Raw genomic sequence first — 25,623 nt, 5'->3', positions numbered from 1 at the left:
CACATTTGGCAAAACAGCAGCAAAAAATTTAGGGAGTATTAAACTAAAGATGATAAAAAAAAATGCACATGTAACACTAACACACAAAAAATAGCAGCACTGTGACTTCTGTTTTTTGAAGACCATAAACCCCCCCCCAAAAAAAAACCCGTGCTGCTTCCACATGAAACCAAATACATAACATTGCTAACATGCCCTCTTTTAACTCCCCAGAACATTTGCAGCTTATTTAATTTGACAGGTCATCTTAAATGTAATAGAGAAATGGAAATCAGAAGTTTGGAGGTTTTTCTCGTGTCTTTCTTATGTTTGGTTGGTTGGTTGCTCAGTTACCCACATCGATTGTGAGATGTACATAAAATAGGAGCACAGTGAAGCCAGCAGTTATTCATTATATTCGCAAAACAGAATCCAGCGATGAACATGAGCTATAGCTATAGTGCTACGCTCTGAGCAGCACAGACACTACGTGCTGGGTGGGGGTATGGGATATATGAAGCATCTACTTATGATATCCAAAAACCTAACGTCAGCCTTTAGGGTAAGACCACAGCACTTCACATGACAACAGAGAAGTCAATAGGGCCTGTTAAAGAAATACTGCAACACCCTGCTTAAATACTCTGCCATTTAAGATGTACTGGTATACCAAAAATAGTTTATTTAAAGCTACTTTGGGCTGCTTCCTTATTCACAAGAGGTTACCATAGCGGTAGCTCCGCATAATTGATTTGGCACATTTTTACACTGGATGCCCTTCCTTATGCAACCCCATTATACTTGTGTCTCCTGCCGGGATTCAACCAGGGATCTTTTGCTTTGTAGGTGCATGTGTAAACTACTACACATTAAAGATGGTGTATTTACAATCCAAACTATTCTTCAACTCTTTTTTTCCTGAATCACTAAGGATAACTTTGCTGGTGCATAACTGAACAAACTGTTTATGGTAGGGCTGTGCGATATGACCAAAATCTCATATCCCGATATAAGACATCTATCGTCCTGATAACGATATAAATCACAAAAAAAAGAAAGAAAAAAAATCACAAAAATTTAACATGTTCTGTAAATTCTGTGAATCTCGACTTGCGTGAAGTGTTTCCGGCTGGGCGTCGTGTACCTGGAGTCGAGTGTTTTAACCGATGCATGAAACGATACATTTTTAGACATAAGTTGCAACGGCCGCCGTTTTCTTTGTGAGTATTTATTATTCGGCGTGCTGCGGGGAAAAACCTGTTCTAACGTTTGAGTCTAAGGTTTAGTTTTTAGCACTGGACGGCTCTTTTTTTGCTTCTCATCCGTAAACACTCTGCATAGTCTTTCACGTGATTCAGTTTATTTTGAAAAGTCTCAACAGGATCTTGAGCTTTATTGTGAAAGGTTTATGTGGAAAATAAACAAGCGGACATGCGATGGTTTTACTGTCATTGCTGCTAACAACAACACATAAAAACAGGCGCTTGTCCGTCTGTAATGTGGTTATATTAAATATAAGAGAAAGAGAGAACTTTAAGAAATGAATATAGCCACTACAGTGACCATCAAAACGATGAAAAAATATTGCCATAAACAGTTTATTTTGCGACACCACAAAACAAACGATAGCGTAAAATGAAACTATAGGCGTTTTTATATCGTCATCCGATATATATCGTTATATCGAACAGCCCTAGTTTATGGGAAAAAATGTAAAAAGAAAGAAAGGATAAATAACCTAACAGAATAGCTATGTGATGAAAGAAACCCCATACATGATCAGAGACAGAGATTCATATAATTATGATATAACCTTGACATAATTAATCTGCATTCTGTGTCCAACCAAATGCATTCTTGTTGTGTCTCCAGCATCTATGATGTAAACAATGTCCTGTGCTTTTGCTGTCCTGTGTTTAAATTTTCCAGAAAATCTTCTTTTTGTAAAGCAAATAGGAGATGATGACCCAACAGGAAGTGGCCACAAGGTTCTGAATGAGATGCTCAGCATGGGATTGGCTGTTGGACATCTGCCAACGGAAGGGAAAGTAGTCCTCAAACACTTTGTGGCCCACGTACACAAGTATGGAGTTCATACCTTAATGAAACACACAAGAGAAAGTGAAGTAGAGGACGCAATGACTACACAGAAATTCACAAGGAAAATAAATATTTGGCAGATTATATTTCCAATTGCATACTAATTCACACTGTGACAGAGCAGACTTCCACATTCACATCAAACCCCAAAAGTACAACTGTAACTGTGCAATCAAAAGCTGTCTTAGGCAAAAACTGTCTATTAAGCTTTTGTGTGATTCTAATGCTCACCAGGATAGTAGAAAGGTGCCCCTGACCACCACTTATTTACATCCACTATGTAGTAGATCAGCATTAGGAGCACAAAGGCAAAGCAGGCCAGTGTTGTCACGTAAGACAGAGACCTAGAAGTGAAACATTAAGACATTTTTTAAAAAACATTTATATGCTGTGCAGCATCAGGGTGCTTGTGTCAATGTCAATGTCCATCTCTGTCTGCCTCATTTTATGACAAAGACTATTTGTACTCCATCCTTTTATTATGTCTCCCCCCATTTGTTTCCCACCTGCCTGTCCAGCCTTAGTCATTGTCATACTGTATACCACATATAATGTAATAAATGAAATAACACTAGTCCCAGATAAACAGATAAACCCTGAACAAGAGGATCATGTAGATGATTTATAGAGCTGATCTGGGAAAAACAAAATGTTCTTGGCGCGCAACAGTGGATTCAGATCATAATTCTGATTGCAAAATCAGCCAGAAAGGACAGGACTTAAAAAAAGGGCGAAAAAAAGATATTTATCAGCACTGCACCAGCTGAAGGTCTGCCAATTTTTTAAAACTTAAAATCACATCTAAAAACATGCCGTTTTTCATTCAGTTTATGCACTCCTGGATACCTTTAATACCTTTAATGTTTAACTCTCTAATGTAACTATGCATGTCAGAGAGTGTGTAATCTCGATGTTTATAACTATTTATGCATGAGTTTTACTGGTACAGCCCGTTATGTCTAAGGTGATTTTGGGCTATGTAAATAAACTCTATATTGGCGTGATAGACCACTTTAAATATTTGCCAAGGGTATTGCTGTATATTTGATTGGTTTCCATTTTTTATGAGATATTCTACAACTTCTCTTTTGTCTGATTTCACAATCCTGTGGCCACAAAGTTGTGAGAACGTAAGATGCTGGAGTGGAGAGCAAATGTGGAAAACCTAGTCATAACACAAATTATGTGACATTAGGTATTCTATTATATCTGTATAAAATATTTTACGCATTTTAAGTGGGAAAAGACTATAAAATCTAACGTTTGCCAAACTTAAAAATATTACTAGTGCTGCTTATTTTGCAGCAGTTTCCAAAATATTCAATTAGAATTTCCCAAAGTGCCCATTGCTTGAGTAAATGTAGTTCTAACTGTAGATATAAATAAAACATGGCCCTTACCACAGGTTTTTGTTGACAGGAATGAAACCCTGGTCTGTGGAACATTTGGTTAGAAATGCTGATACGACACCCTGAATGACAGAAGACATTTTATTATTCAATCATAGATGCAAAAATGACTTTATATAGATCTCTCTCTCTCTGTTTGCTGTTTGCTTTGTTTGTTTGTCTCTTTTTAATTCTATGTTGTTGTACTTTTTCAACATGTTCAAAATAAAGATTCAATTAATCAATCAAAACAATGTGCTTACCAGTAAAAGACCCCATATGAGGAACCTCGACATAATACTTTTGGGGCGTTCTCTGTAGTGCAAGATTATTTTCCCTGCCTGAGGACAATTAAAATACAAAAAGAATGAAAGCCAACCATTTACTTCCTTTAACCTTTCAAACGGTTTTATATCTTTATTTGAATAAACAAGAAACACAAGGAGGCCAACACCAGACAAATATAAATTACAAACCTGTAATCCCAGAAAGGCCATGAGGATAGAGTTGATGCTGCCAAGAACACCTTCTGGATCATACGGTATACGAGTTGCATAAATCACCTGAAATAAAATGTAAACTGATTGATTTTTATCAACATCAGATGCAGTCTATCAGTGTTTGCATTATTGGGGTTAACAAGTGTGTACGTGCCCATCGGAGAGAAATCTGACACATTAGAATAACCTTAACATTTCAAGTTACAAAAGACTATCATGAAGCTATATTTGGGATGTTTTGGTGGTTACAAACCCTTGATGATGGATTCTGGTACATGTGCTTTTCTCCCAGAAGCAAGCGGTCAATGAAACCAGCAGCTCCACCGGTGCAGTTCACATACAGCCCCATGTCCCCAATCCCACCTGGACCCAGATAACCTCTGTACCAAAGAAATTAGTGCAGTCAGTGTTGTTAATGTAGCACTGCACCAAGAGGAAGGTTAGAAATTCCAGTTTATTAACGCTTAATGCTAAAAGTTCAATTATTGCAAAAACGTACGCAAAATAATGAAGCACTACACTTCACTGTCTTTGACTTACGCTGGGCAGTCTGGCACAGGAAGTTGAAATGTGAGGAAGAGCCAGAGTACTTCTAGAAGAATCACACACAGCCAGGCGGGCCAATACAGCAAGAAATCAATAGCTGGGGACCACCACGCATCCTGGAAAATAAAACCCACTCCATTAAACACATCTCCTTTCCTCAAACACAAATTTAACATAAACCTATTTAGCATAAAACAACACAGACTGTTAAACAATGCAGATGAAAAAAAAAATAATAATAATAAAAAAAAGGCTGACCACTGTGAGGACGTCAAGTTGTCCTCTGGCCACCAGTAAATCCAAGCAAGCTACGACCAGATATGACCAGGCGAGGCGCTGCAACACACCCGGGATCCGCAAGTTTTCCCAAGCCACTGTGGAGAAGATATAAACACGCAATAAAAATGCAAATGAAAATAAATAACCACATAAGTTCAAGTTTGAAACAGTATTATAGTATATGGTTTAATCATCCACCTAAAGAGCTTGGAATACTGCTGTAAAGACGGAGTTCATACTTACACGCTCCCTGGCAGTAGTTTGGGTTGATGACTAGGACACCAATGATGAAGAGCTGCAAGCTCCGCCACACAGCTTTTCTGAGCAATGAGCAACGGGTCGCGCCTGCACGCAGCAAGGCATTGATGGAGAGTGCGATGGATGTGCCCATTATGAACACAAACCTGGTGGAAGAAGGGACAAAATGAGTGTTGGTTCTACACTTAAAAGATCTGCTGAGGGAACAAATGGAACTTTATTATTTCTATTTTTTTTTTTATTCATTCTGTTGGATTTTCCTTTTTTATACAATTTTTAAGCCCCTTTTAGTCCAGTGACCACTTTAAAGAAAACACCCTTTATTTCTTGTGCACATTCAACTATGTAACTGGACCAGAATTTGTTAATGGTCCCTGTAATCCTTCTGAAGAGAATTCTGTCACCATTACAAAATAAAAATACACATTAATACAAATACTGCACATTTATATTAACGTGTGAGTACAAATAAAGACAATCCAACTGCATATAAGACAACTTTTTATAAGAATCTTTAAATTAAGCTTACCAAGGGAAGACTAGGTCAGCAACAGTAAGGCCTGCAAGATGAGAAATGGGGAAGGCCTGGTTTAAAATCAACAACATTGCAAATACCAAGGAGAGCTGCAAAGATCTGTAAATAATGAGGAAACTGCAACATGGCTAAAAAAACTAAACAAAGAAACCACACTGGGCTTACCATTCCAGCTTTCATGTCTGAAGAACCAGTATCGCCCCCCTCCATAGTTCACAAACACCATAATGACCAAGGAGATACTGACAGAAACACAGAAAATGCCACATTTACCGAAAAGCATCAAGCAAGGAGTACATGTTTATTTATATTAATTGATGAATAAAAATAGGCAAAAATATGAAAACATCAAAAGCACTGGATCTAGATTTAATACTGCCGGTGGTGGTTGATTAATAAGGGACAAATTCAGTGTCACCTACCACACTGTAATAAAAAACAAACAAGCATATGATACAGTATAATGATAAATAAGACAATGAGGACACTAAGCTGGAGGCACAAGAGTGAGGGTGGGGTCAGGAAGCTACCCTCTGAATGTATCCAAAGATCGAAGCCTCTTGCTGCTCGTTAGCGGGGGAGGGAGGATGTTATCAGTGACTGGCGGCACTACCCGAGTGGGGCCCAGTTCCTGGATGATGAAGTCAAAGCTGGATATTAACATAATTCTACTGGAAGTATAGATTTATCACCTGATTTATTATTAAGACAAAAACACACAGGATAGAAGCAGATCAGTAACTGTAAATCTGCTATATTAAAACTATCTGGGTTCTTATTTCATTGTCACTAAAGCACTCATAATTAAACAAGGCCAAACGATTGCAGAACACTCACAGAATTGATGAGTCTCTCTGTTTCCATGGAACTCCCAAGTCGGAGGACCAGACCTCTTACTGCATCAAGCCTGGACAAGAAACAATCAAGATCTTGATTGAGGGGTTTTTTGGAGTACAAACAAGCTCAGTTGACTCTCGAGACTGTGTGCTTCAGAGAGAGACAAGACTGGAAAAACGTTCTTCTTCTTCCTCTTTCAGCTGCTCCCTTTAGAGTTCGCCAGAGTGGATCATCTGCCTCCATCTCACCCTTTTCCTAGCATCCTCCTCTGCATCTCCTCTTTCACTATATCCATGAACCTTCTCTTCCTGCCTGGAAGCATCATTCAGCATCACAAATATCCACAATTCCTCCTCTGCACAAACACTCTCAGCCCTGCCTCTCTAACTTTGTTTTTAAAACACTCAGCCTGAGCTTTCCCTCTGATTTAATCATTTCTAATCATCGTGTCCATCACGGTCGCTTCCACTGAAAATCTGATCATCTTCAACTCTGTCTTTTTGTCAGTGTCACTCTCTCCAAACCATACATCATAGCAGGTCTCACTGTCATCTTGTAAATCTTCCCTTTCACTCTTGTTGCTATGTTTCAGTTAGCAATCATTCCTGACACTTGTCTCCGCCCACTACACCCTGTCCGTACTCTCTTCTTCACCTCTCTTATGCAGTTTCTAATTGCTAGATGGTTGATTCCAGATATTTAAACTCATCTACCTTCACTATCTCTGCTCGTAATGGCTCAACAATGGAAAACACACATTTTCTGTCTCGCTTCTACTGACTTCCTCCTCTTTCCAGAGGATACTTCCACAAAGGCACAGAGCATCTCTTTCTGATGCATCTGCAGTGCTTACTCTTAACATTTTCAAACCATTCAAAAAATATCCACTTCTTTATATTGAAATTTACTGAATGAACATCAAAACAAAAATCAGGCTTACCCCCAAACCTTTTTTCCAATGGCAAACACCAAGGCCAGGAGAGCATAGATGAGAAAAGCAACCAAGATCGCTGTGTGGAGAGATATTAATTAAGTGTATATTAATTATTAGTTAAAATAAAATCTTTTTCTCTGTGTGAGACACTCACGTATGTAGCTATTCACAGGGTCCTTATCAGTAACTACAGAGCAGTTGACTCCAAAAGATGCGTTCAGGGTTTTCACCCACAGGGAGTAGTTACCATGCTCGCCAAAGTGGAAAGGAATTCTGTGAATTTAAAAAAACAAAGGAAAAAGATTTATGTCATCAACAAATAAGCCAAACTCTGATCCTTAATTTTATATAACCAGAGTGTCGTTCTTTTTGTAAGTTGGAAACACGACCGTATTCGTAAACGTACTTGCAGAGCTCCAGCTCGATAGGTGTGCTGTTGATCTGCAGTGTTATTTCATGCTGTGTGCTTACAACAAAGTTTACTGAACTGGGCTGACCAGGCTCAAGCCCTGCAGGTACCACCCCTAGCTGCTGGTACAAACACTAACAGGCGAGAGAGCAGAAGCCAAGTTTAGAACATTATTGAACTTAAACCACACAGAAACAGAATCAAATGAGGGGAAATATCTGGCACGTGTGAGCCCACCTGGTAGCAGCGCTGTGACATCCAAGACACCTGCACCTCATATGACAACTCATTGTTGACCGTCAGCTGTGCCTCATCCATCTTCAGGGACAGGTGCTTATGATGATGTATATCAGCTAGAGTGAGTAAGAAAGCGCAGCAGGCATTGTGCAGATCAGCTGAAACCCAGCAACACATCAATTTTCTGCATATGAAGGTACAACGATGCTACAGTCTACGGTTTTCTATTGGTGACCCCACCCAAGCCGCTGTTCATATAATTAAAATCATCAGAAAACCATAACAGTGTGCATGCCATTACGCTGGTTATTATTCGATCAAAATGCGCAAACGTGCAAAATAATCTCATCTTTCCCGACTGCACAAATGTTATCAAACAAGTCAGAGAACTAATAACGGGTGGTCGTGATGCTTTTCGTTTTAATACGCGACACAAGAAGCCATCTTTCTGTAATTTGTCTCAAATCTATCGACCACAGCCGATGCTAAGGACCACAAACCTACTCCATACCAGTGTGCGGTAGCGAAGAAGCCCAGTTTGACAGCAAGCTACAGCCAGAAAGGTAAAGCTAGCGTCTGGAGGGAGAAAGCATGTGATAGAGCCAGTGGTCACATGCTGCATTAATCCCTAATTTACCACCGAGAGGGAAGTTCAAACCGCTGAAGCTCACTTTTCCATTATCAGCTGTTCTCAGTTGATACCGTTTTACAGTTAGCCGCTCGATAGCAGGTTAATAATTAAACATTTAAACCGCTTGTTTGTTGGAGTAAACCTTCAGCTATCGTCAAAAAACCCATAACCACTGCTGCTGTAATATAATTTCAACAAATACGGGAGTTGGTGTAAAACACTGCTAAACATTAGCTTGCTCGCTAGCTTGCTAACCTGGTAGCAGTAGTCTCCTGCTTTTACTTTCTTTCAGTTCAGGATACTTACACGAAGATATTTCAGCTGCTAGTGGTGCCACGCAAACAGCCACGACCAAAGCAACAGCAGCAAGGGCAAAAGTGGCACTTTTCTCCGTTTGTGCCATTTCTTTCTGGCTCTTTGGTTTAACCGATGCTACTGAATACGAGTGACATGTATTGTTTTTCTTAAGCTTCCTTTTTGCCATGGCAAAGGTTACTTTCGATCCGTGTACTTGTTTTGGCACTCTAGTGGGAGCGAGAAGGGCCAAAGTACTATACCTGTTCTACTACCCCAATAATTGACCGCGGTAAAGTGAGCCGTCATTTGTGAGCCGCGGTCAAGCCAGCCGCCTCCTATCCGCCGCATAAATTTCCTTGCGCTTTTACACCAGTCTTTACGGTAGCGCCTTTTCGCTTTATGTGCCGATTGAAAGACTATACCCGCGCGCGCACAAATTACAATGTAGCAGCCCGATACAGTCAATACAATTATGGAAATGTCAGAAATTCATTAAAAATCATCCTGAGTAGTTGAGGTCCAACTTTCAACACATCCCCCCTCTGGGACACCTACTGTACCTGTGTGCCAAGTTTCATCCAGATTTACTGTAGAATTCCTCAGAAATTAATGGAAACATTTATTCAATCTAATACAGCCAATGCACTACAATTGTGTCAATTTTCAAAAATTCATTAAAAATCATCCTGAGTAGTTGATGTCCAACTTTCAACAGATTCCTTCTCTGGGACACCTACTGTACCTGTGTGCCAGGTTTCAGCCAGATTTACTGTAGAATTCCTCAGAAATTAAAGGGTACTTGTATTCAATGCAATGCAGCCAATACACTATAATTATGTCAATTTTCAAAAATTCATTAAAAATCATCCTGAGTAGTTGATGTCCAACTTTCAACACATCCCCCCTCTGGGACACCTACTGTACCTGTGTGCCAAGTTTCAGCCAGATTTACTGTAGAATTCCTCAGAAATTAATGGAAACATTTATTCAATCTAATACAGTCAGTACAATAGAATTATGTCATTTTTCAAAAATTCATGAAAAATCATCCTGAGTAGTTGATGTACAACTTTCAACACATCCCTCCTCTGGGACACCTACTGTACCTGTGTGCCAGGTTTCATCCAGATTTACTGTAGATTTCCTCAGAAATTAATGGAAACATTTATTCAATCTAATACAGCCAATGCACTACAATTGTGTCAATTTTCAAAAATTCATTAAAAATCATCCTGAGTAGTTGATGTCCAACTTTCAACAGATTCCTTCTCTGGGACACCTACTGTACCTGTGTGCCAGGTTTCAGCCAGATTTACTGTAGAATTCCTCAGAAATTAAAGGGTACTTGTATTCAATGCAATACAGCCAATACACTATAATTATGTCAATTTTCAAAAATTCATTAAAAATCATCCTGAGTAGTTGATGTCCAACTTTCAACACATCCCCCCTCTGGGACACCTACTGTACCTGTGTGCCAAGTTTCATCCAGATTTACTGTAGAATTCCTCAGAAATTAATGGAAACATTTATTCAATCTAATACAGTCAGTACAATAGAATTATGTCATTATTCAAAAATTCCTTAAAAATCATACTGAGTAGTTGATGTCCAACTTTCAACACATCCCTCCTCTAGGACACCTACTGTACCTGTGTGCCAAGTTTCATCCAGATTTACTGTAGATTTCCTCAGAAATTAATGGAAACATTTATTCAATCTAATACAGCCAATACACTACAATTGTGTCAATTTTCAAAAATTCATTAAAAATCATCCTGAGTAGTTGATGTCCAACTTTCAACACATCCCTCCTCTAGGACACCTACTGTACCTGTGTGCCAAGTTTCATCCAGATTTACTGTAGAATTCCTCAGAAATTAATGGAGACATTTATTCAATCTAATACAGCCAATACACTACAATTGTGTCATTTTTCAAAAATTCATTAAAAATCATCCTGAGTAGTTGATGTCCAACTTTCAACACATCCCTCCTCTAGGACACCTACTGTACCTGTGTGCCAAGTTTCATCCAGATTTACTGTAGAATTCCTCAGAAATTAATGGAAACATTTATTCAATCTAATACAGCCAATGCACTACAATTGTGTCAATTTTCAAAAATTCATTAAAAATCATCCTGAGTAGTTGATGTCCAACTTTCAACACATCCCTCCTCTAGGACACCTACTGTACCTGTGTGCCAGGTTTCAGCCAGATTTACTGTAGAATTCCTCAGAAATTAAAGGGTACTTGTATTCAATGCAATACAGCCAATACACTATAATTATGTCAATTTTCAAAAATTCATTAAAAATCATCCTGAGTAGTTGATGTCCAACTTTCAACACATCCCCCCTCTGGGACACCTACTGTACCTGTGTGCCAAGTTTCAGCCAGATTTACTGTAGAATTCCTCAGAAATTAATGGAAACATTTATTCAATCTAATACAGTCAGTACAATAGAATTATGTCATTTTTCAAAAATTCATGAAAAATCATCCTGAGTAGTTGATGTCCAACTTTCAACACATCCCTCCTCTAGGACACCTACTGTACCTGTGTGCCAAGTTTCATCCAGATTTACTGTAGAATTCCTCAGAAATTAATGGAAACATTTATTCAATCTAATACAGCCAATGCACTACAATTGTGTCAATTTTCAAAAATTCATTAAAAATCATCCTGAGTAGTTGATGTCCAACTTTCAACAGATTCCTTCTCTGGGACACCTACTGTACCTGTGTGCCAGGTTTCAGCCAGATTTACTGTAGAATTCCTCAGAAATTAAAGGGTACTTGTATTCAATGCAATACAGCCAATACACTATAATTATGTCAATTTTCAAAAATTCATTAAAAATCATCCTGAGTAGTTGATGTCCAACTTTCAACACATCCCCCCTCTGGGACACCTACTGTACCTGTGTGCCAAGTTTCATCCAGATTTACTGTAGAATTCCTCAGAAATTAATGGAAACATTTATTCAATCTAATACAGTCAGTACAATAGAATTATGTCATTATTCAAAAATTCCTTAAAAATCATCCTGAGTAGTTGATGTCCAACTTTCAACACATCCCTCCTCTAGGACACCTACTGTACCTGTGTGCCAAGTTTCATCCAGATTTACTGTAGAATTCCTCAGAAATTAATGGAGACATTTATTCAATCTAATACAGTCAGTACAATAGAATTATGTCATTTTTCAAAAATTCATTAAAAATCATCCTGAGTAGTTGATGTCCAACTTTCAACAGATTCCTTCTCTGGGACACCTACTGTACCTGTCTGCCAAGTTTCAGCCAGATTCACTGTAAAATTACTCAGAAATTAATGGACATTTATATGCAATTCAATACAGCCAATACACTACAATTATGGAAATTTCAGAAATTCATTAAAAATCATCCTGAGTAGTTGAGGTCCAACTTTCAACACATCCCTCCTCCGGGAAACCTGCTGTACGTCTGGGCCAAGTTTCATCCAGATTTACTGTAATATTCTTCAGAAATTGCAGGGAACTTATGTTCAGTGCAAGAAAGGCTGAAAGACGACCACCACTGAACAAGACACACAAGCTGAAACGTCAAGACTGGGCCAAGAAATATCTCAAGACTGATTTTTCTAAGGTTTTATGGACTGATGAAATGAGAGTGAGTCTTGATGGGCCAGATGGATGGGCCCGTGGCTGGATTGGTAAAGGGCAGATAGCTCCAGTCTGACTCAGACGCCAGCAAGGTGGAGGTGGAGTACTGGTTTGGGCTGGTATCATTAAAGATGAGCTTGTGGGGCCTTTTCGGGTTGAGGATGGAGTCAAGCTCAACTCCCAGTCCTACTGCCAGTTTCTGGAAGACACCTTCTTCAAGCAGTGGTACAGGAAGAAGTCTGCATCCTTCAAGAAAAACATGATTTTCATGCAGGACAATGCTCCATCACACGCGTCCAAGTACTCCACAGCGTGGCTGGCAAGAAAGGGTATAAAAGAAGAAAAACTAATGACATGGCCTCCTTGTTCACCTGATCTGAACCCCATTGAGAACCTGTGGTCCATCATCAAATGTGAGATTTACAAGGAGGGAAAACAGTACACCTCTCTAAACAGTGTCTGGGAGGCTGTGGTTGCTGCTGCACGCAATGTTGATGGTGAACAGATCAAAACACTGACAGAATCCATGGATGGCAGGCTTTTGAGTGCCCTTGCAAAGAAAGGTGGCTATATTGGTCGCTGATTTGTTGTTGTTTTGTTTTTGAATGTCGGCGAGGATTCCGCACGGCACGCCCCTCCATTCACCTCGCGAATCTCCGCTCTCTTCCAAACAAAGTCGACGAATTACTGCTCTTAAACCGGACTAACAAGGACTTTGCACGCTCTGCTGCCCTCTGCTTCACTGAAACCTGGCTCAGTGAGCGAGTCCCAGACGCTGTCTTAAATCTGCCGGGCTTCCAACTTCACCGGGCGGACCGCGAAACAGAGCTCTCAGGGAAAACAAAGGGTGGTGGAGTCTGCTTCTACATTAATGAAGGTTGGTGTACTGATGTCACAGTGTTACAGAAACACTGCAGCCCACACTTGGAAAGTTTTCTCATCAACTGTAAACCTTTTTATTCACCGCGGGAGTTTTCTTCCTTCATGCTGGTCGGAGTTTACATCCCTCCACAGCCCAACGCGAACAACGCACTGTGCGAGCTGGCTGACCAGATTACTACCCTGGAGAGGAAATTCCCGGATTCCTTTACAATTATTCTTGGGGATTTTAACAGAGCAAACCTAAACTACGAACTCCCTAAATACAGACAGCATATAGACTGCCCCACCAGGGACAACATCATACTGGATCACTGCTACACCACTCTAAAAGATGCCTATCGCTCTGTGCCCCGGGCAGCTTTGGGACATTCTGATCACTGCATGGTCCATCTTATTCCAGTTTATAGGCAAAAACTCAAACGTGCCAAGCCTGTAGTCAAAACTGTGAAGAAGTGGACTAACGCAGCAAAGCAGGAACTGCAGGACTGTTTTGACTCCACTGATTGGACTGTTTTTGAAGCTGCATCTGAGAACCTAGATGAGCTCACGGACACTGTGACATCATACATCAGTTTCTGTGAAGACGTGTGTGTGCCAACAAAGACCTTTTGCACATACAACAACAATAAACCATGGTTCACTCCTAAACTCCAACATCTTCGCAAGGCCAAGGAGGACGCCTACAGAAGTGGTGACAGGGTCCTGTACAAGCAAGCCAGGAACACACTGACCAAGGAGATCAAAGCAGCTAAAAGGATCTACTCCCAGAAGCTGGAAGAACGGCTCTCAGCCAACGACCCTGCATCAGTGTGGAGGGGCCTGCAGGAAATCACCAGCTACAGACGCCCCCCCACCCACTATTGAAGCAAACAAAGACCTGGCCAACGAGTTAAACACTTTCTATTGCAGGTTTGAGACGGACAGACTCCCACGCCCCACCCTCCCCTCCCCAGGGACATTGCTTCAGACATTGACCCCCAACACACCTTCCACCTCTCCCCCCTTCACCCTGCCCCTCCCCAATCAAGACTCAACGACCACCCCCACCCTCCCCAATCCAGACTCAACGACCACCACCACCCTCTCCATCCCAGACTCAACGACCTCCACCACACCTCTCACCCCCCTTTCCTCCTCCCTGAAACTAAGAATACACACTCAGGATGTGAGCCGACTATTCCAGAAACAGAAGCCCAGGAAAGCCCCCGGACCAGATGGCGTCTCACCCTCCTGCCTCAAAACCTGTGCTGAACAGCTGGCTCCCATCTTTACTCGCATCTTCAACAGATCCCTGGAGCTGTGTGAAGTTCCCTCCTGCTTCAAACGCTCCACCATCATCCCTGTTCCCAAGAAACCCACCATCACAGGACTGGATGACTACAGACCTGTCGCCTTGACGTCTGTGGTCATGAAATCCTTCGAACGACTGGTGTTAGCCCATCTGAAAGACATTACAGGCCACCAGCTGGACCCTCTGCAGTTTGCCTACCGGGCAAACAGGTCAGTGGATGATGCAGTGAACATGGGGCTGCATTACATCCTGCAACACCTTGACCGCCCGGGAACTTATGCCAGGGTCCTGTTTGTGGACTTTAGTTCGGCTTTTAACACCATTGTGCCTGAACTTCTTTCCTCCAAACTCTCCCAGCTCAGCGTGTCACCAGCTACCTGTCAGTGGATCACCAGCTTCCTGACAGACAGAAAGCAACAAGTGAGGCTGGGGGAGATCACCTCTGAAACCCGGTCCCTCAGTATTGGTGCCCCTCAAGGATGTGTCCTCTCACCACTACTGTTCTCCCTCTACACTAACGACTGCACCTCCAATAACTCTGCTGTCAAACTCCTAAAGTTTGCAGATGACACCACTGTCATTGGCCTCATTCAAGATGGTGATGAGTCTGCATACCGGCAGGAAGTTGAGCGGCTGGTACTCTGGTGCAGTCAGCACAATCTGGAGCTGAACACTCATAAGACTGTAGAGATGACAGTGGACTTCAGGAGACATCCCTCAACTCTGCTCCCCCTCACCATATCAGACAGCCCTGTGTCGACTGTGAAGATCTTCAAGTTCCTGGGTACAACCATCTCCCAGGACCTGAAGTGGGAGACCAACATCAACTCCATCCTCAAAAAGACCCAGCAGAGGATGTACTTCCTGAGACAACTGGGGAAGTACAGTCTTCCACAGGAGCTGCTGATCCAGTTCTACACTGCGGTCATTGAGTCTGTCCTGTGCTCCTCCATCACAGTCTGGTATGGAGCAGCCACTAAACAGGACAGGAGCAGACTGCAGCGGACTGTACGGGCAGCAGAAAGGATCATCAGCGCCCCCCTGCCCTCCATCCAGGATCTGTACCTCTCAAGAACCAGGAAATGGGCAGGGAAAATCATCGCAGACCCCTCACACCCTGCACACAGACTTTTTGATCTGCTGCCCTCTGGCAGACGGTACAGAAGCCTGCAGACCAGGACCACCCGACACAGGAACAGTTTCTTTCCCCTCGTCATCTCCCTTCTTAACAGTTGACCTGTCACACTGCTCCCACTGCCAGACTGCAACTGCACCTTATGTACATTTTGTAGTATTCATTCCACCTCATTCATTTCTGTATTTTATGTATATAAGTTTAGATTCGTTATTTGTAGTTGGTTTACATAGCTTTGTGTATGTATGTGTAATGTGTATATATAGACACTTATGTGTGTGTGTGTGTGTGTGTGTGTGTGTGTGTGTGTGTGTGTGTGTGTGTGTGTGTGTGTGTGTGTGTGTGTGAGATTTACATTGCTGTGCTTGAGAGCCACCATCTACCAGAACCAAATTCCCTGTATGTGTCTGCACATATACTTGGCCAATAAACACGATTCTGATTCTGATTCTGATTCTGAGATGTATATTTGTGAATGTGGAGATGTTATATTGGTTTCACTGGTAAAAATAAATAATTGAAATGGGTATATATTTGTTTTTTGTTAAGTTGCCTAATAATTATGCACAGTAATAGTCACCTGCACACACAGATATCCCTCTAAAATAACTAAAACTAAAAACAAACTAAAAACTACTTCCAAAAACATTCAGCTTTGATATTAATGAGTTTTTTGGGTTCATTGAGAACATGGTTGTTGTTCAATAATAAAATGATTCCTCAAAAATACAACTTGCCTAATAATTCTGCACTCCCTGTAGGTCTGTTGACAGAGCTCTGTACAGGTCTGCTCGAGCTGACCTGAAAAGGGGTCCCACCTGTCCAGCAACAACACATGGCATGGAATAATAGACATCATAAACCACAGAGGCAGAACTGTGAAAACAGAAAACCTGAGTGTGCAGCTAGCAGAGGACATAAACAGCTTCTTTGCCCGCTTTGAAACACCACAACAGCAGCATTCATCTGCCTCAGCCCTGCTCCCATCCTCATCCTCACCTGGTTCCTGCACCGCTCCATTCACTGTAACGGAGCACGATGTCAGATGAGTGTTCCTAGCAGTGAACCCCAGGAAGGCGTCCAGACGGAATAAGTGGTAAAGTGCTAAGACCATGTGCCCACCAGCTCACCCTCATCTCCACCAGAATCTTCAACCTCTCACTGGATGAAGCAGCCATCCCATCCTGTCTAAAATCAGCCACAATCATCCCAGTACCAAAGAAGTCTCCCATCACCAGCCTGAACTATTATTGCCCTGTGGCCCTCACACCGGTAATCATGAAATGCTTTGAGAGACTAGTCCTTCAGCACACCAAGGATTACCTCCCCCCAGAATTCGACACCCACCAGTTTGCATACCGTGCAAACAGATTCACAGAAGATGCCATCACCCTCCACTCGGTGCTGAGTCACCTAGAACAGCGGCAGAGCTACGCCAGAATGCTCTTTGTGGACTACAGCTCACCCTTCCACCACTCGCCCATTGAGAGCCTACTAACTTACTGCATCACAGTATGGTACAGCAGCTGCACTAAGGCGGATAGAGCCACCCTCCCAGCATGTTTGCAATGAGTAGGAGATGCTCTGTATCTCACTGTACAACTGTATAGTGACAAAGGTATTGGGTTCTTTTCTAAAAATTGCTATAAACAGAGGAACCCAAACTCATGAAAAGTGGCGAATATTTTTTTTCAAATGACTATTTTTAGTGGATTTTTGATATAGAAGCAGAATGACAGAATGTTAAAAGAAGTTACTTTTAGTCATTCTAAGCTGGGCATTGCGTTCTCTGGCTGTTCAAAGCCATGGAACTTTAGACTTTCCAAGCAAATAATGATGGCCATACTGATGTTCTTTTCAGTACATTTTACTTTATGTTCATTTTCATTTTTATGATGTTTCTATTTTTACATAATTCCTCCCACATAGCAAAATTGGTATGGCCTGGATCTGTCCCACACAATGTGCTTACACATGGCCTGCGTACCGCAAAGAATGATGGCCCTATGGTGGCCCAGATCTGGTTTACCAGAGGTGGCCCACACATGAGCCAGCACAAGGCCAGTTGCAGACACACTGCTGGCCCTGTGCTGGCCCAGAACAGTTTCAGCTCTGGCCCCAGATGTCAGCCTAATGTGTACCTTAGCCATGTAAGCCATGTAATAACAACATGTGCTGGAACATAATAGTGCAAAAGTAACATGACGAAACTCTGTTCAGACAGTGAATGGACTGATTCTTATACAGCACTTTTTTACTCACCCATATTACTCAAAGTGCTCTATACAACATGTCACATTCACCCAATCAGGCCAAATGTGGCATGCCATCACATAAACAGTGCCATCTTACCATGCCAGAAGTCAGCCAGCAGTGCCGGCTTGACACCAGATCCAGGCAAGACCCGTCTGCTATGTGGGATGACTTGTTCTTTTGGCATTTTAGTTGTGGATTATGTTTGGACTGTGTCTCTTGCCCTTTCAGTATTGTTTCCTTGTGCTTCTAAGTGTCCCTTTGTTTCTTTTTAGGTTATGTAGTATGGGTTAGAGATATTTTGTATGTTGTTTTTGTTTAATAAATCCGCCTTTTGGATTATTCCCTGATGTGCCTGAGTTCTGTTATTTAGTGTCACTTTGAAAGGACACACATCCAGCATTGACATATAATTGTTCTTTCAATTTTTGATAAAGATTACAGTGAATTGAGATGTAACTTGGCCCAGAGGTACAGTAGGACGCCCAGAGTAAGAAAGTGTTGAAAGTTGGACCTCAACTATTATGGATGATTTTTAATGAATTTTTGAAATTTCCATAATTGTAGTGTATTGGCTGTATTGAATTGCATATAAATGTCCTTTAATTTCTGAGGAATTTTACAGTGAATCTGGATGAAACTTGGCACACAGGTACAGTAGGTGTCCTAGAGGAGGGATGTGTTGAAAGTTGGACATCAACTACTCAGGATGATTTTTAATGAATTTTTGAAAATTGACACAATTGTAGTGCATTGGCTGTATTAGATTGAATAAATGTCTCCATTAATTTCTGAGGAAATCTACAGTAAATCTGGCTGAAACTTGGCACACAGGTACAGTAGGTGTCCCAGAGGGGGGATGTGTTGAAAGTTGGACATCAACTACTCAGGATGATTTTTAATGAATTTTTGAAAATTGACACATTTGTAGTGCATTGGCTGTATTAGATTGAATAAATGTCTCCATTAATTTCTGAGGAATTCTACAGTAAATCTGGATGAAACTTGGCACACAGGTACAGTAGGTGTCCTAGAGGAGGGATGTGTTGAAAGTTGGACATCAACTACTCAGGATGATTTTTAATGAATTTTTGAAAATTGACATAATTCTATTGTATTGACTGTATTGAATTGAATATATGTTTCCTTTAATTTCTGAGGAATTCTACAGTAAATCTGGATGAAAATTGGCACACAGGTACAGTAGGTGTCCCAGAGAAGGGATGTGTTGAAAGTTGGACATCAACTAATCAGGATGATTTTTCATGAATTTTTGAAAATTGACATAATTAAATTGTATTGGCTGACTGCATTGGATACAAGTACCCTTTAATTTCTGAGGAATTCTACAGTAAATCTGGATGAAACTTGGCACACAGGTACAGTAGGTGTCCTAGAGGAGGGATGTGTTGAAAGTTGTACATCAACTACTCAGGATGATTTTTAATTAATTTCTGAAAATTGACACATTTGTAGTGCATTGGCTGTATTAGATTGAATAAATGTTTCCATTAATTTCTGAGGAATTCTACAGTAAATCTGGATGAAACTTGGCACACAGGTACAGTAGGTGTCCCAGAGGGGGGATGTGTTGAAAGTTGGACATCAACTACTCAGGATGATTTTTAATGAATTTTTGAAAATTGACATAATTAAATTGTATTGGCTGACTGCATTGGATACAAGTACCCTTTTATTTCTGAGGAATTCTACAGTAAATCTGGCTGAAACTTGGCACACAGGTACAGTAGGTGTCCCAGAGGGGGGATGTGTTGAAAGTTGGACCTCAACTACTCAGGATGATTTTTAATGAATTTTTGAAAATTGACATAATTAAATTGTGTTGGCTGACTGCATTGGATACAAGTACCCTTTTATTTCTGAGGAATTCTACAGTAAATCTGGCTGAAACTTGGCACACTGGTACAGTAGGTGTCCCAGAGGGGGGATGTGTTGAAAGTTGGACATCAACTACTCAGGATGATTTTTAATGAATTTTTGAAAATTGACACAATTGTAGTGCATTGGCTGTATTAGATTGAATAAATGTCTCCATTAATTTCTGAGGAAATCTACAGTAAATCTGGATGAAACTTGGCACACAGGTACAGTAGGTGTCCCAGAGGGGGGATGTGTTGAAAGTTGGACATCAACTACTCAGGATGATTTTTCATGAATTTTTGAAAATTGACACATTTGTAGTGCATTGGCTGTATTAGATTGAATAAATGTTTCCATTAATTTCTGAGGAATTCTACAGTAAATCTGGATGAAACTTGGCACACAGGTACAGTAGGTGTCCTAGAGGAGGGATGTGTTGAAAGTTGGACATCAACTACTCAGGATGATTTTTAATGAATTTTTGAAAATTGACACAATTGTAGTGCATTGGCTGTATTAGATTGAATAAATGTTTCCATTAATTTCTGAGGAATTCTACAGTAAATCTGGATGAAACTTGGCACACAGGTACAGTAGGTGTCCCAGAGAAGGGATGTGTTGAAAGTTGGACATCAACTAATCAGGATGATTTTTAATGAATTTTTGAAAATTGACATAATTCTATTGTACTGACTGTATTAGATTGAATAAATGTTTCCATTAATTTCTGAGGAATTCTACAGTAAATCTGGATGAAACTTGGCACACAGGTACAGTAGGTGTCCCAGAGGGGGGATGTGTTGAAAGTTGGACATCAACTACTCAGGATGATTTTTAATGAATTTTTGAAAATTGACATAATTATAGTGTATTGGCTGTATTGTATTGAATACAAGTACCCTTTAATTTCTGAGGAATTCTACAGTAAATCTGGCTGAAACCTGGCACACAGGTACAGTAGGTGTCCCAGAGAAGGAATCTGTTGAAAGTTGGACATCAACTACTCAGGATGATTTTTAATGAATTTTTGAAAATTGACACAATTGTAGTGCATTGGCTGTATTAGATTGAATAAATGTTTCCATTAATTTCTGAGGAAATCTACAGTAAATCTGGATGAAACCTGGCACACAGGTACAGTAGGTGTCCTAGAGGAGGGATGTGTTGAAAGTTGGACATCAACTACTCAGGATGATTTTTAATGAATTTTTGAAAAATGACATAATTCTATTGTACTGACTGTATTAGATTGAATAAATGTTTCCATTAATTTCTGAGGAATTCTACAGTAAATCTGGATGAAACTTGGCACACAGGTACAGTAGGTGTCCCAGAGGGGGGATGTGTTGAAAGTTGGACATCAACTACTCAGGATGATTTTTCATGAATTTTTGAAAATTGACACATTTGTAGTGCATTGGCTGTATTAGATTGAATAAATGTTTCCATTAATTTCTGAGGAATTCTACAGTAAATCTGGCTGAAACTTGGCACACAGGTACAGTAGGTGTCCTAGAGGAGGGATGTGTTGAAAGTTGGACATCAACTACTCAGGATGATTTTTAATGAATTTTTGAAAATTGACATAATTCTATTGTATTGACTGTATTGAATTGAATATAAGTTTCCTTTAATTTCTGAGGAATTCTACAGTAAATCTGGATGAAAATTGGCACACAGGTACAGTAGGTGTCCCAGAGAAGGGATGTGTTGAAAGGTGGACATCAACTAATCAGGATGATTTTTAATGAATTTTTGAAAATTGACATAATTCTATTGTACTGACTGTATTAGATTGAATAAATGTTTCCATTAATTTCTGAGGAATTCTACAGTAAATCTGGATGAAACTTGGCACACAGGTACAGTAGGTGTCCTAGAGGAGGGATGTGTTGAAAGTTGTACATCAACTACTCAGGATGATTTTTCATGAATTTTTGAAAATTGACACAATTCTATTGTATTGACTGTATTGCATTGAATAAATGTTTCCATTAATTTCTGAGGAATTCTACAGTAAATCTGGATGAAAATTGGCACACAGGTACAGTAGGTGTCCCAGAGGAGGGATGTGTTGAAAGTTGGACCTCAACTATTCAGGATGACTTTTAATGAATTTTTGAAATAAACATAATTGTAGTGCATTGACTGTATTGCACTGAATATGAGTTTACTGTGATTTCTGAGTAATATTACAGTAAATCTGGGTAAAAACTGGCCCAGAGGTAAAGTAGGTGTCCGAGAAGAGGATTGTGTTGAAAGCTTGGCATCAACTTTTAAGAATGATTTTTAATGAATTTTTGAATATGCAACCAGACTGTCACGATGGCTGTATTGAGCTGTTCCATTGTAATTTGTGTGCGCGCGTGCGTGTGACTGTTCACGCGCGTGCGTGTGTGCGCGAGTCTAGGCTTTCAATCAGGATATAAAGCGAAAAGGCGCTACCGTAAAGACTGGTGTAAAAGCGCAAGGAAATTTATGCGGCGGATAGGAGGCGGCTGGCTTGACCGCGGCTCACAAATGACGGCTCACTTTACCGCAGTAATAATTGTTAGGTAATGGAATGGTTATTGCACATATTCATGTTTGCGATCGGCACTAAAGTCGCACAGTATTCCCAATAAAACTGTGGTACTGGATGAGGAACTCAGGAGTGCCAGAGAGAAATATGTGAGGGTGGTGCAGGACATGTATGAGGACAGCGAGATAGTGGTGAGGTATGCCGTAGGAATGACAGGTGGCTTCCAGGTGGGGGTGGGACTACATGAAGGATCGGCTCTGAACCCCTTTTTGTTTGCAGTGGTGATGGGCTGATAGATCAGGCCAAGCTGGAGTCTGTGGACAATGGTGTTTGGAGATGATATTGTGATCTATGTGAGCAGGTAGCATGGTGCATGTTTGGAGACGGTGGCACTGACAAAAACACAGGAGGCTGAGATGGAGGTGAATGAGCTAAAGATGCTGAGATTTTTGTTGGGAATAACCAAGATGGACAAGATAAGAAATGAGTATATAATTTCTAATCTTATCACAATGTCTCAGTTTAAACATTTGTTTTCAGTGGGGGTTTTTTTGTAATAAATGTGAATAAAATATGATCAAATCATTTAATTGTGTGAAAAAAGAAAAGTAAAGCTGTAACAAGAAACATTGAAATTGTTCCTACATTTTATGTTTAAATATGAAAATTAGATATTGTCTGTCTAAATATATGGAGATCTGTACACATTTCCACAATCTGAAAACTCCATAAGCCAGGAAACACTTTTAACAGAGAGAAAAAATAAGCTATATAAAAAAATTACACATAAATAAGTTTGGGTGTTGTTGTTCTTTTTTTCTCCCTTTACGCTTGTACGTCCGCTGAAACGTCAAGGACTCTAAATCGATGATCGAGTGGCTCAACGGTGCCTCCCATCGGACTTCATCGTTCACAATGGCAGACAAACAAAATGCTCAGAAGAGGTAATGTGTACATTATTGCGAACATGACTTTTAGCGGCGTAGCTAAGCATAAAATCCATTAGAATAAATAATAGAAGTAAAGAAGAATTAGTTACAGCGAATTGAAGATGCTGATGTGGCCAGTTAAGACAGCTCAATGAAGTAGCTAGCTAGCAGCGTTAGCTAGCATGTACAAAAACATTTCTCGTTTCTGTTGCAGTGTCAAGATAGCAACTGGAGCCGTGGTTTGTGTTGAAAGCGAAATCCGAGGAGACGTTACCATAGGTAAGACTATGCCCAGTAATCGGAGTTCAGAAAACTTGCTTTTCTCTCACAGCAGATCAGTCCCAAGGCAGGAGTTGAATGGCTGTCATCACTGTTCTTGATTACTTGCTGCACCTCTGTTTCTCCAGGCGCCAGGACCGTGGTCCACCCAAAAGCTCGCATCATTGCTGAGGCAGGACCCATTGTCATCGGAGAAGGCAACTTGATTGAAGAGCAAGCTCTGATCATTAACAGGTTATCTAAGGCCTCGGTGTACCATGTTTTCCACTAGGTTAACCATCGTTGACCATCTCTGGTGATCTGTCACTGTTCTTACATGCGAGCTTGTGTGATCTTCCCCACAGTTACCCAGAAAATATTACACCTGATTCTGAGGTGGAACCAAAAACAATGACCATCGGTATCAACAACGTCTTTGAAGTTGGCTGTGGTATCCTTTTATCTAATCTAGCCAGTACTGCTCCATATATGATTTTTAAATTGTAACACAATAAATCTTTGTAAAAGAAATCATGTTTTGCCTCAACTGACAACAAACAGTATCGCAAGCTTTAAAAATTGGAGACAACAATGTGATTGAATCTAAAGGTGGGATATTGCCTTCCGTTTCTTTGGCTTTCAGTGAGTGTTCAAGTCTGTATAATTTCGATTAAGTCACTCACGTTACCAAATATCCTTTTTTGTTGACTAGCGGATGTTGGCAGGAATGTAATCCTCACCAGTGGCTGTATAATTGGAGCCTTCTGTCAGGTCAACACTTGTGAGGTCATACCCGAGAACACGGTCATCTACGGCTCTGGATGTATGAGGAGGGTGCAGACTGAGAGACCCCAGGTATGGAGATCTGTGACTGGAAAACATCGTTGGTGTAGTCAAATAACCTAGATGTAGCATTAGCATTGCAAATTGAATATCAAAGCATTATATTTTGAGCTTCCAAGTGGGCTAATCACATGTATGTTTTCCTGATGAAACAAAAAATCTGATGTTTTATTAGATTCAGATTTTTAAAACTAATTCTCCCTCTAACTTGTATCTGGGATCTATATAGAAAGTTTTTAATATTTTACAACTCTGAGCATTTCGTACAAGTGCAAGACAAATGCTACATTAGCCACACTTGAGTTTCATATGGATTTGGGTCACATTTATGATGCAAATAATTGTTTTTAAGCATTCAGCATTAGAGCTGAGAAACACAGTAACACCATGGGCAAAAACTCAGCATCAACATACTGTCTGAAAATGTGTAAAATATTCAGTTTCTCTCATTTCCGTCACATTCACCAAGAAAACACTGAAGTGATATTTCATATTTAATGTTTTTATGTAAGATTTTCATACATGCCCACTTGTTTAAAAGTTTGTGTGCAGAGAAAACTTTTGTGCATTATGCTCATCATCATGTCTGTTATCTCATTTCAGCCACAGACTCTTCAGCTCGATTTTCTGATGAAGATCTTGCCAAACTACCACCATTTGAAGAAAACTGTTAAAGCAGGCCATGCTGCTAGCTAAAATTACACTTTATACCTTTTGAAATGCAGAGAATATCAATGTTTAACTAGATCCTGCTGGAAGAAAGCATGAATGTATATAGTTATGTACCTACCCTGTTTTTGCTCTTCAATTACTGATATTTTCTACTCTGATCTGCAACAGAAGATTAAGCTTCTCATCTTTCTCCTGCTATGCCGATGTACCTTTTGTTTTTTACGATTAACTTATAAGGTACACAAGCTGTACTAGATTTGCTCATTTCTTATGATGGCAGTTACCAGTATTTTTATCATTAAGTTGTAGAAGGTAATTTCTGCCATTCTGATAAAGAATTTACACTAACAATAAATGAAACATTTTAAATATTTAG

The 25,623-nt window shown here is 40.3% G+C and overlaps 2 protein-coding genes across 5 annotated transcripts; one reads left to right on the top strand and one right to left on the bottom strand.

Moving 5' to 3' along the window:
• Positions 1-152: 152 nt before the first annotated feature.
• On the bottom strand, positions 153-9,197 carry hgsnat (heparan-alpha-glucosaminide N-acetyltransferase). Of its 3 annotated transcripts, none has more exons than XM_080879224.1 (18): positions 8,940-9,193; positions 8,003-8,118; positions 7,763-7,899; positions 7,511-7,629; positions 7,363-7,432; positions 6,423-6,492; positions 6,116-6,216; positions 5,751-5,827; positions 5,580-5,610; positions 5,036-5,196; positions 4,772-4,887; positions 4,508-4,629; positions 4,221-4,347; positions 3,944-4,030; positions 3,731-3,808; positions 3,480-3,550; positions 2,311-2,423; positions 153-2,077 (listed from the first exon to the last, which is right to left on the bottom strand). In XM_080879224.1, exons 1-18 carry the CDS (start codon positions 9,115-9,117, stop codon positions 1,896-1,898), a joined length of 1,956 nt encoding a protein of 651 aa, XP_080735350.1. In that variant the 5' UTR covers positions 9,118-9,193; the 3' UTR covers positions 153-1,895. The 3 variants fall into 3 exon arrangements, with proteins under 3 accessions (XP_080735350.1, XP_080735351.1, XP_080735349.1); XM_080879225.1 differs by lacking the exon at positions 8,940-9,193 and adding an exon at positions 8,514-8,897; XM_080879223.1 differs by having other exon boundaries at positions 3,731-4,030; positions 8,940-9,197.
• On the top strand, positions 8,430-25,622 carry LOC308394751 (dynactin subunit 6-like). Of its 2 annotated transcripts, none has more exons than XM_080879228.1 (8): positions 8,430-8,565; positions 23,401-23,489; positions 23,689-23,753; positions 23,882-23,987; positions 24,098-24,183; positions 24,294-24,341; positions 24,445-24,587; positions 25,179-25,622. In XM_080879228.1, the coding sequence occupies exons 2-8, from the start codon at positions 23,413-23,415 to the stop codon at positions 25,269-25,271; spliced, it is 618 nt and encodes a 205-aa protein (XP_080735354.1). In that variant the 5' UTR covers positions 8,430-8,565; positions 23,401-23,412; the 3' UTR covers positions 25,272-25,622. The 2 variants fall into 2 exon arrangements, with proteins under 2 accessions (XP_080735354.1, XP_080735353.1); XM_080879227.1 differs by lacking the exon at positions 8,430-8,565 and adding an exon at positions 22,947-22,967.
• Position 25,623: the final 1 nt, after the last annotated feature.

Source organism: Rhamphochromis sp. 'chilingali' (genome assembly GCF_963969265.1).
Source record: "Rhamphochromis sp. 'chilingali' genome assembly, chromosome: 4".
In the NCBI taxonomy this organism is placed as follows: Eukaryota; Metazoa; Chordata; class Actinopteri; order Cichliformes; family Cichlidae; genus Rhamphochromis; species Rhamphochromis sp. 'chilingali'.
Note: the sequence above shows the minus strand (reverse complement) of the source record. Positions and strands in the feature narration are given on the sequence as shown.

Excerpts from the sequence above, each read along its gene's own strand:
- hgsnat (XM_080879223.1), bottom strand. The coding sequence starts at position 9,117 with ATGGCAAAAAGGAAGCTTAAGAAAAACAATACATGTCACTCGTATTCA. Across the intron at positions 7,630-7,762 it reads ATCGAGCTGGAGCTCTGCAA|AATTCCTTTCCACTTTGGCG; the intron begins GTACGTTTACGA and ends TTAAATTCACAG. Across the intron at positions 7,433-7,510 it reads CCCTGTGAATAGCTACATAC|CGATCTTGGTTGCTTTTCTC; the intron begins GTGAGTGTCTCA and ends CTCTCCACACAG.
- LOC308394751 (XM_080879227.1), top strand. Across the intron at positions 23,988-24,097 it reads CAAGCTCTGATCATTAACAG|TTACCCAGAAAATATTACAC; the intron begins GTTATCTAAGGC and ends TCTTCCCCACAG. Across the intron at positions 24,342-24,444 it reads CAATGTGATTGAATCTAAAG|CGGATGTTGGCAGGAATGTA; the intron begins GTGGGATATTGC and ends TTTGTTGACTAG.